Genomic DNA, 11,306 nt, shown 5'->3' on the forward strand with positions numbered 1-11,306 from the left:
AGAACTTAGCTCACCTTCTAGCTTTCTAAGGGCACTGCTTCAGATCTCTCTATGTGACTATTCAGATACCCTATGACTGCATAAATCAGGCATCCAAAAGAGTATAGTCATGGCAACAGAGCTCTTCTTGCCACTTGTGTTTGCTGCAGGGTTGACAAAGCCCCAAAGCAAGGTCAGACACCTGATTTACACCAAGCTTTCTCTTACCTTCTCAGTTGCCTATATGCTTATGCTTATTGAAACTGAAATACATTTACATCTCTACCTTTCAGTATTACATCACATACATGCTGAAATTATTTATAAAAAAATCACTAAATGTCAGGAATAAACTTATTTTATATTCACAGTAAGGCGATGAGAAATCTTTGCCAATACTTCTAGTTACTTTTTTAAGAAATACAACACAGAGGTGACCTGACCTGTAACTATTGTATCAGGCTCATCTGTGTTGAAACTAGCTTACAAAAGTCTCATCAATTTACCAGTTCAGGGAATTGTGTCCCCCTGATTGGATGACACTTTCAAAGTTATGAATACAATTACTAGGCCAACACTAGGGTACAACAGAATTGCAAACGCACCATGTTTTTCAAAAAGTAATAAATGAAAAAAGTTACAAGAAATAAAATTCAGTTCCATAGGCCAAAAAAATCCATTAAGAGATAAATCATTTCTGATTCCTTCAGCTATATTGCAACACACAGAATAATTTACCCAGTTCATTATTAACAGCAACAGCTGAAGACAACTCTTTTAAAAAACATAATTTCTTTCCCCTGTGGGTACTCACAATCCCTGCTCAGGATGGTGCTAATTCACCAGGTGGTGAGAGTGACTTGGGACATTATTATTATTATTGTTACTAGTATTGTCCTTTTCCTTTTCTAATACTGCTTTCTCTCCCCTCTTTTTCTCCCTCTTCTTCCTACCCTTTTTTGTGGGGAGGGAGGGGATGAACAACGGCTGCATGGTCCTAGCTGCTGGGTTAAACCACAACACCAGCCTAAAACTAGAGTTGTGTCACTGACAAAGCCCTTCCACACAAATCCAAGGGCAGAACTACGATTTAATTTCTTCAACATAATCACTCTTCACACATGCTTTGTTAGACATACCTGCAAAATACTGAATACCACCTACCAAAATATCTTCCTCATCAAATGCTGATGGTGCAGACACCCTTGAGGTACTGCCATGCAAACTACAATATGTAGCATCTTCATAATGCAGCTTTTCACTGTGACTAAGAACTGAAAAGCCAGTTTGATGTTTACAAAAGGTGACTATTTGTAAGAGGTTTTTGCCTCATCTGAGAATTAAATTTTATTTCCAGGTACTTGTGCTCTTCTAGGAGATCTCAAATCAGCCATGTTCTCATTACTATCCTACAATTTTGCCGAGACCAACTACTCTGTTGAAGGCACTATTTCTTTCTGCCAGCTTTTGGTCAAAGAGTCAGGAATGACAGTATTAATATAACTTCATCATCAATGGTTACATTATTATCTTCTGTATCTGACAAGAAAGACATATATAATAAATTTTAATTATTTTGAATGGGGATACTTTTGATTTAGTAGCATTAAGTTATATCAGTGCTCTTTCACAGCAGTTTAAACTTATCCAAGTCAAGCTTCCACAGTTCCATCTTCTACCTCCAGTATGATAACCCCATCCACAGCAGGCAGAAACCTGGTAAAAGCCTGTCCAGCAGAAAACTCACTCAGCAGAAGAGCTAATTAACCTACATTGGATTAGACCATTGCTGTCAGCAATGGTGATCACAAGGTACGGTTCTCAGGCATCACTGGAGTAACCATTCCTTTGCTATTAGAGTCTAAGACCCAGAGGGAGCTTCAGGAGGACACAGCTCTGGAAGTCTCAGGCTGCAGTGAGTGCATGGCACCTATCACTGGGGCATGTGGTCTTCTAGCCTGCAGGAAGCATGCAGTTGTACAGGAGCTGTTCTTCAAAGTGAAAATGCTGCAGGAGGACATCAACCTGCACAGCATCAAAGAGGATAAGAGAGATCAGCTGAACCTCTTCTGACACCCTGAACCTTCAGCTGCAGCACAGGGGCACGAAGAACTTGTGCCCATGAAGCTGATAAGATAGAACTCCTATTATAATAAAGGGCGGAAGGTGGTGACCTCTCACATCAAGAGGAAGTCTCCTGCCCCACACAATGACTTGAGTTACACAATAGGTTCACTGTCTTCATAGCTGGGAGTGCTGTCCAATGGAGCATCTCTGATGGCTTGGCACAACCCACTCAGGACCACTAGAAGGAAGCAGCAAGTGATAGTGGTAGAAGACTCCCTGCTGCAGGGGATGGAGGGCCCCCCTTGATCTGTCTTCTAGGGAATTTTGCTGCTCACTGGGAGCCCTCATTTGGGATATTGTGGAAAAGTAACCAAGGCTCATCTGGCCTACTGACTACTACCCTCTCCTGCTCTTCCATGTGGGCACCAATGACGTTGTGGTGACCTGAGAAGTATCAAGCATGACTACTGGGCTCTGGGGGAGTGGTCTAGTGAACAGTTAAGTGTTCTTGTCAATCCTGCTGATGAGGGGGAAGGATCTCAGAAGGGCTCGATGGACCCTGTAGGTTAACAACTGGCTGTCCAGCTGGTGTCAGCAGCGGGGGTTTAGTTTCTACAACCATGAGATCCTCTTTGAGGGTCAATAGCTACTTGAAAGAAATGGTATGCATTTACTAAATGGGGTAAAACTACCTTTGCCAACAGGCTGCCCAACCCATTGTTAGGGAAGTCTTTTAACTAGATTAACTATGGGGTAGGGACAAGTAAGGAAGTTGGATAGGCAAGCCTCACGGTGATGTGAATAAAAGGGATATAGCAACCAAAAAAAAACAGAGGTGAGGTTAAGCACAGGCATGCGAAGAAGGAGGTGCCTGCAGAACAGCCTAATGGGGAAAGGTCCCATGTACTGGGAAACTGGCACACTTGGGTGCCCCTCTGAAATGCTTCTAGACTCAGATGGGAACAAACATCACCAGTGGTGAGCAGAGAAGGATCACCTCCCTCGACCTGCTGGCAGTGCTGGCAGGAGAGGAGAGAAGTATGCGTGCAGCTACAGACCTACAACCTCAATGGGATCACGGAGACATGGTGGGATATCTTAACATAACTGGCATGCTGTCACAGAGAAATATAGGCTTTTTAGGAAGGACAGGCTGTGAAGGCAAGGAGGGAAAGTTGCCCTTTATGTGAGAAACCAGCCGAAGTCCCTGGAGCTCAGCCCTGGGACAGGTCAAGAGTCAGCTGAGAGCATATGGGTCAAGATTAGCAGGCAGACCTATACTGGTGTTTTGTAGTGGATATCTGCTCTAGACCTCCTGATCAGGTAGAACTAGATCAGGCTTTCCCCAAACAACTGTAAGAAGCCTTACATTTACAGGCCTGGGTCCTCATGGGCAGCTTTAACCATCCTGATATCTGCTGGAAGGACAATATAGCAGTGCTCAAACAATCTAGGAAATCTGAGTACACCAATAACAAATTCCTGGCACAGCTGAATGAGGGGCCCACAAGGAAAGTTGCTCTGTTGAATGCGATACTTATGAACAAGGGAGAGGCAGCCTTGCCATGACCATGAGATGGTAGAGTTCAGCATCCTAAGAAGAAAGAGCAGAGCAAAAAGTAGAACCATTGCCCTGCATTTCTGGAGAGCAGACTTCAACCTCTTCAGGGATCTGCTTGGAATAATCCCATGGCAAATGGTCCCGAAGAGAAAAGTGGCTCCGGGAGAGTTGGCTGATATTCAAGGATCACTCTGGCACAGCTGGGAGGAGTGGTGGGTACATGGGTGTGCTGCCATCCAGAGTTGTGACCAACAGATGAACCTTGTCAAGAAAAGAAGGCTCAGAAAATAATGTCACCACAGCTATCATAAAGGAAACTGGACTTATTTCAACACAAAGGGGACTGGAGGGTGCTTTAGCTAGACTGCTCTGTCAGTTAAATGGGTCAACTGTTTGTGTAAATGGCCTCCCCTGAGACAATCAACAGAGAGTATTATCTTCCTAACCCAGACAGGCCAGCATCGGGAAATTATTTATGTGGCTCAGCTCAGCACAGTATAAAAGCTGAACAAACATCAAATGTACTCTGAAGAGAGCAATGGGCTTGAGCTGGGTTCAACCCATGCATTCCTTCCTGGCAACTGAAGATGCACAGCGTAGTGATGGCTAGTACGTAGAGACCAATAATCACATTTCTATTGTGATCCAATATCCACTGTAAAATGCAATTGCCATATTGTGCTTCTATTATGATTTCAGTATATTGCTGTATCACTCTGCTAAATCAAAATTTACATAATGTCAGATATGTTCAAATAAGTAAACTTGCTATTAAACTTTCAACCTTTCGCCATGTGGAATATCTAGAAGCAGCTCATTAGGGAACACTGGACTCTGACAAGAGGGACCTTCACAGGCTAGAGAAATGGGCTGCCAGGAACCTTATGAAGTTTCAACAATTGGAAATGCAAAGTCCTGGATATGGGGAAGAATAACCCCAGGCACCAGTACACACTTTGGGACCAAATGGCTGGAAAGCATTTGGATCTGGTAGACAACAAGCTAATCATGAGCCAGCAAAGTGTCCTTGCCCTTGCCAGTGAGAAGCCAACAGCACCTCGGGCTGCATTAAGAACACTGCCAGCAGGTCAAGGGAGGCGATCCTTCCTCTCTACTCAGCACTGGTAAGGCCATGTCTGGAGCGTCAGGTCCAATTCTGGGCTTCTCAGTACAAGACAGACAGACTTACTGGAGCATGTCCAGCACAGGGTCAAAGATAATTAAGGGACTAAAGCATCTTTTATATGAGGAGAGGCTGAGAAAGCTGGGACTCTTCAGCCTGTAAAAGAGAAGGCTAAGGAAGATCTTATTCATGTGTATAAATACCTGATGGGAGTGAATGAAGACAAAGGAGCCAGACTCTCCTCAGTAGCGCCCACTATCAGGGCAAGAGGCAAAAGTAAACCACATGAAACTCCATCTGAACACAGGAAAACACTTTTTTACTACTCAAACAGTGGATGAGGTTCCAAGGGAGGCTGTGGAGTTTCCATCCTCGGAGATATTCAAAACCCAACTGGACGCAGTCCTATGCAACCTGCTTGAGCAGGGTTCTGGAGTAGATGACATCAAGAGGTCTCTGCCAACCTCAACCACTATGTGATGTAAACAACAGTGACATGACAGAGTGATCATACTACAACTACAGCTGAGAACTCTAACCCTGCTGGCCTGTGAGACTGGTCATTGACAATTATGTCTTGAAAGGAAGTGAGTGTTCCCCTTCACACAACAAAAGGGAAAGTGCCTAAAATACCCTAGAGTATCAGATGGTAACACTTCTTTTCACTATTATTTGGAGAAGGACCTATAATATTAGTATCTTGTTATCACTGCTGCACTAACCACATATAACAGAGATCCCCAGAGACTAGATGATAGTTATCTCCTTCACAGTAGCACTGTACATACACACACTAGTACCAAACAACAAGATACAACAACTGCCTCCTGAAATCCTACAAGAGTCCTTCCAATCCCACCTCTGGTGAACCCACCTCTCCTGATGAAGAAAAATAATTACTGGCACAACCTGGCTTTTAGTTGCTGCCAAATTTAACATGCATGTGAATGGATCTCACTTTTGTTTCATCTGCTCAGCCTTTTCCTTTCTGCCTCCTGATAATGCACAAATTCAGCTCTATCCAAACTCTGCAGAATCACCTTACTCAGATACACTTGTAAATCCGCTTTATGAATTTAATTACAGGAAAATGAGTAAATTCAGCAAAAATATTGCTCTGATATAGGAGTCTTTAAAACTGCTAATAGCTGTTTTTAAAAAATTGCCTTTGATACACCACCTAAGAACCTGACATAATAAAACTCACTCAAGTTATACCTGTATCCTAGCCATGCGTATTTTTTTTTCTTTTTCAATGCAAACATAATAGAAAACGCATGAAACTTTAAAAAAAATATCCTACAGCACAGCAAGTCATCTCTTACAAGTCATGAACCATGGGGAAACATACCGTTACAGCCACATAAGAAGTTTATTTAAGCAGTGATAAGGAATCAATACTTTCAGGGAATGAAAAATTGCAATAAACTTAGAGCAGTGAAAATAAATGCCTGGAGCTCTCTTTTAAGAACATCAAAGAAATCAAGGGCTATGAAGCTGTTTTCTTGCAGCAGGCATTGCTAAAAGAATTAATGCATGCTTATTTCACTTTCTCTGTTATTGTTATTTAAACTTTAAAATTCACATTTATACTTAAATAACATACCAGTGCGCTATAAAGCAACTGCATATATTTATTGTGTTGAAGAAAGACCGTGTTGCTTCTTCACACTCAGCTTTTATATGACTTAACAGGCTTATTAATAAGTACAGGATACTTAAGTAAGAACATTATCTTTTTCCTCAAAATATGAAGCACCACTATGATATCACATGTCATTATCAGTCTATAAATCTTATCAAATTAAAAGCATTCATATGGTATCCAGATTAAGTAAAGTGTCATTTTTTAGATAGAGGGAAAGGGATCATTTGTATTAAGGGATTAAAGTTATTCCTTCTCATTTTTTTTCTCCCCTCTTGAAATACAAATACTGCATAACAGCATATATCATAGCAGACCTTGAGAAAACACCAGTGGTTGTTATTCTAACTCTACAACATAAACTATTCCTGCAAACAGAGGACTGTTTCTAGCGGGGATTTGTGATCGCCCAGAAAGAGAGACCTAGCAATACCCATATATCATAAATGATACTCACAGTTTAAAATCTTACAGTTTTTCCTGAAAACATTCCTCTGAAGTTCTCCTACTACAGCAAAATTCTGCACATGCACAGTCAATATCTGTGGTAACAAGTCATTGCGCATTTATTGCTTTTGCACTACAAAAAGGTTTTTTCCTTAACAGCTTATCAGGCATCTAGAAAGAAGAGTGCACTCTGACCCATGCAAGGACACAATTTCAAAATGTTACATTACTCTCAAAGTGTCACACCACAAAGTCTCTAATTCTTGCCTTATATGTCTTCAATTGTAGGGCTTGCTCATTTTGTTTTACGTGCTAACAGCAACTTGGAAACTATATTGAACTTATTCTCCAATTTGAACATTTGGGTGTTGGGCTTCAACTTCTGCTAGCAAGTTGAACATTTACATTGGCTGAGAAAGCCTTAAGAAGTGATCATACAACCATCAGTCAATCAAAATTTATCATCGTTCACCTTTTGGTTTTGGTAGAATACATATTAGTTGTAGCCTCAAGAATAAAACAGCATAAAGTCAACTGCATATATTTCATTTGCACCAGCCATTTGCCATCTCAAAAACCAGCTACGAGAGGATCATTTCCTAGAATCTTTTTTTTTCTTTTTAAAATAGCACTTACACACACACAAAACCTTTAAAACGTAAAATTTCATCATATGACTTAATTCAAATTCTGCACCATAAGCTACTGCAAATGCTAGCATTCTCTCCACAACCACCATAGGCAATAGAAAGCCTCAAACCCACAATATTTAGAAACATTCTGTTCCTTCAGGACACTCAAGTCATTCACATTATCCAAAATGAAAAGTTACCTACCTTACTCCTACATTTCCATTTCACATCTTGACTGATTGGTACTCATTAGAAAGCTGTCAGTCTGCTGTCATGCCATAAAAAAAAACACACCTAAACCTTAAGTCAGTCCCATGAGGAATCACCAGATTATGCTAAAGAGAATGCATTCTTCTGTGCTTTTGTACCGAATTCAGACCATCATCACTATAAACACTGATTCCAAATACTCCTAAATCACATTCATTAAGTGTTTTGCAGGAAAAATCTACTCTAAAGTTTAGAAAATTGCAAGATTCAGTTAAAGATACCTGCAATGATGACCATTACCATCATGACAACGGTCAGGGTAGTAACCAATTCCTGATATTCCTTCCCATGATGTACGTTAAGTGACTGGGTTACTCACTTTTAGTCCAGCTTACGCCGCAGAATGCTGTGCTTGATTACAAGCATAATTTAGTTATATTCCTGAGGAAGAGGATGGAGATACACTGCAAAAATAGACTGAGTGCACAATTCAGTCTTGCATCAGAATTTCCATCAAAACCTTAGTTTTAAAAAAAGTGCTATTTTCTTTTTTCTTATAAAAGCAAGCAGCTCTGTGGTCTTTTTATCCTCCTCAGGCTCTTTCCCTCTGCATCTCTTTCAGTGTCTGTCCTCATTGTGCCCATGCTCTTCAGAGCAAGTGTAATTCATTTAGAGCCATTTAGGAAGCTGGTGTTTTAATATGACATGGCAATGAGAAGCTGAGTAAATACTTTCCATCAGGTTTTACTATGGAAGAAAACAGGTAGATATCTATTCTGGAAACCATTTTTGTAGGTGACTCAAAAGCGACTCAGAGAATGTGTCCAAAACTGGAGAAACTAGAGCAGAGATTACAAAACACACTGACAAAACAAACAACAATAATCAACAGCACCCCACAGGCATCCTAAAATAACTCAAGGTTAAATGGCTTTTGCAAAAGTAAATCCTGCTTTTCAGAAATATTTAAGATCTTTGAAAGATTCAACCAACATGTGGGTGACGGTGCTGTAGCTGTCAAAAATCAACTTTGACGTTCCAAAAGGCTTTTAACAAAGTCCCTTACCAACAGGTTACTAGGAAACTAAGCTGCCGTGGCATGAGGAAGGGTCCTTATAAGAATAAGCAGAAACACATTACGCAAGGTATATATCTCTGGCTTGTTCACACTCTGAATACGGTGTGCAAAAGAGGAAGGTAGAAGCTAGAACCAAAATAAATAAATAGGTAATTATTCCCACCCAGGGTTTGTAAGCCTGAGGTGTCTTCTTGCCTGCCAGATGTTGTGGACACAAGAACTGTACAGGGCTTCAAGGAGGACCGGAGAAATTCACAGAAGGAAAAAAAAAAATAAAATCTACTGGGGCATATCAAATAAACACAAAACAACATCTGTGTCAAGAAGTCCCTTGAGCTAAAACTCACTGGAAAAAAGCAGCAAAAGGGAAGTGTCATGCACCTGCTCAGTTTTCACCTTTGATCATTAGCTATCGCCTGTGTTTGTTTTTTTTATAGTTAACATTTACAGATATTATGACTCACACAACATATATTTTTTATGAAGTCAAACTTGGATATCAGAATTTTTACAAAACAGCTCTGCTAATAAACCTCATCAACTTTTTAAAGAGTACTTAAAACACTTGCTTACAGGAACCTCACAAAAAAAAAAAAAAAAAGAAAAAAAAGCTGCTGAACTCCGAAGCTTTAAAGTGACTACAACTACACTGTTAGCAAAATTAGATGCCTTTCCACTCGTTTTACCAATTAATAGAAAGATATGAAATCAGTACGGGTACTGGAAATTTTTTTTCTTTGACGGTTTTGCACAGTTCCGAAACAAGTGACGTACTGCCAACACACTCCGTTAAAAGTACACGTACACACAGAGGTAGAATCGGGTTACAAAGTGGTGCCACAGACGCCAGGGACCATTTTCGACCTTGTCCCGCTGCCACAGAGGCAGCCCGTGCTTGGGAAGAGAGATTGGGGTCTAACCCAGGACAGACATACTTACACGCCTAGTGAGAACCAGAGACTTCTTTTAAAAACTACGTATGAATAAATAAAATTAAAAAGGTTTACACCAGCTCGTGGCCAGCCCCTCTGAAGCCCCCCCAGGAGACGGGGGGGAGGAGGGGGTGCCCACCCCCTTCAGCGACGGCGGCCCCGCAGGGAAGGCGGTTTCTGAGGTGAAAGGGCTGGCGGGTGGCCCGAAACCCCCACCCACCGCCAGCCCCGCTGCCCACGGGCGGACATACACCCGCCTCCATGCGGGACGTCCCTACGCTGCCACAGGGAGACGGGCCCGTCTCACACAGAGACGTGACAGACGCCGGTTAAACCCCAGCCCGCCTGTCCGTGCGCGAAGACGACTTCTTCCCGGCCCCCCGCCCGCCCCCTTGCTAAGGAACCAAACCCCATTTGCCCCGACCTCCGCGCCGCCAGGACGCACCGCCCCGGGGCCTCAGCGCAGCCTCCCCAAGACCGGGGCGGGGCGAGGGCCGGACGGGCCCGCCAACCCCGCGGGTCACCCGCGGCCCTGCCCCGCGCGTCACCTGCAGCGCCCGCACTCCGGCCGCCTCTCGCAGCGCTCCACCGGCAGCTCCCACAGGCCGGCGCAGCCCTCGCCCTCCTCGGCCAGGGCTGGGGCCGTTGCCGGGGCCGCCGTGCTGCCCCGTTCCATGCCGGCGCGGCGGGAGGCGCCGGCAGCCGCCAGGGGGCGCCGGCGGGCAGGAAAGGGCGTCCGGTCCGCTCACGTGAGGCGGCCCCGCCCCTTGGCGGGGGCTCGTCCAATCGGCGCGCGGGGAGCCTTTCTCCTGGAGCGTTGGGGAGCGGCGCGACCGGTAGGGGGCGCCGTTGACCCGCGTCACCGCTGCGGGCCGGCTCGCCGCCGCCGCTGCCGCCCGGGGCGAGCGCGCCCGGCGTGGCTCCGGCCGGGGGATGGGAGCTGCTCCTGCAGGGTGTCCGCGGCCCCTGCCGCACCTGGCAGCGTGTCGGCGCCTGCGGGCGACGAGAGCGGCGCTAACATCCCGCCCGTCACAGCGGCGGAGCCGGCGGGGCCGGGCCTAGCGCCTGCCGGCAGGCCTCGCTCTTGCCCGCCGCGCCGCCGGGGTCCGGCGACGGGCGCTGCCACCCGCTGAGTCTCCTTCAAGCGCGAATTGCAGCTTAGGCTGTGCCTCTCAGCCTGTCCGAGCAGCGGCGGTACCGGGGTTGGGCGGGGGGCAGGCTGCGGGACGGCGGGCCAGGCCGGAGGCCGGCTCGGGGCCTGTGTGGGTGACGGCCGCTCTGCGGACAGCCCGGTGCGAGAATACCCAGCCAAGGGCCTGGAGCGCTCGGCGTGCGTACGTGTAGGAAACTCTTCTGGCGCTAGTGACAGCGGTGCTGGAGATAGAAAGTGATACTATTAAAAAAAAAAAAATAGTTAACTGCTGGTCCTTAAATAGATACCTGTGCGTTTTAATGGATGTTTTATTTGAAGTGCTTCAGAGTAGATGTTTGGGCCTTCCCATGTCTATAGGTATGCTTTATAGTCTTGAGTTCGCACTGCTCTAGGAGAGATGCTGCAGCACAAGCTAGGCTAGCAGGAGGCTGGGAAAGTAACAAGTAAGTTCTGACTGTCTTTTCCAACCTTAGTAGTAC

At 44.8% G+C, this 11,306-nt stretch overlaps 1 protein-coding gene across 1 annotated transcript in view; it reads right to left on the reverse strand.

The window, feature by feature from the left end:
• Nucleotides 1–10,375, reverse strand: part of DTWD2 (DTW domain containing 2) — a 95,453-nt gene extending 85,078 nt beyond the window's left edge. Inside the window, exon 1 of the mRNA XM_082497940.1 lies at nt 10,223–10,375. Within this exon, the coding sequence (XP_082354066.1) occupies nt 10,223–10,350 (128 nt within the window). The 5' untranslated portion in view covers nt 10,351–10,375. The remainder of the gene's footprint in view (nt 1–10,222) is intronic.
• Nucleotides 10,376–11,306: the final 931 nt, after the last annotated feature.

The sequence above is a fragment of the Vanellus vanellus genome, assembly GCF_965231255.1.
Source record: "Vanellus vanellus genome assembly, chromosome: Z".
Taxonomy (NCBI): Eukaryota; Metazoa; Chordata; class Aves; order Charadriiformes; family Charadriidae; genus Vanellus; species Vanellus vanellus.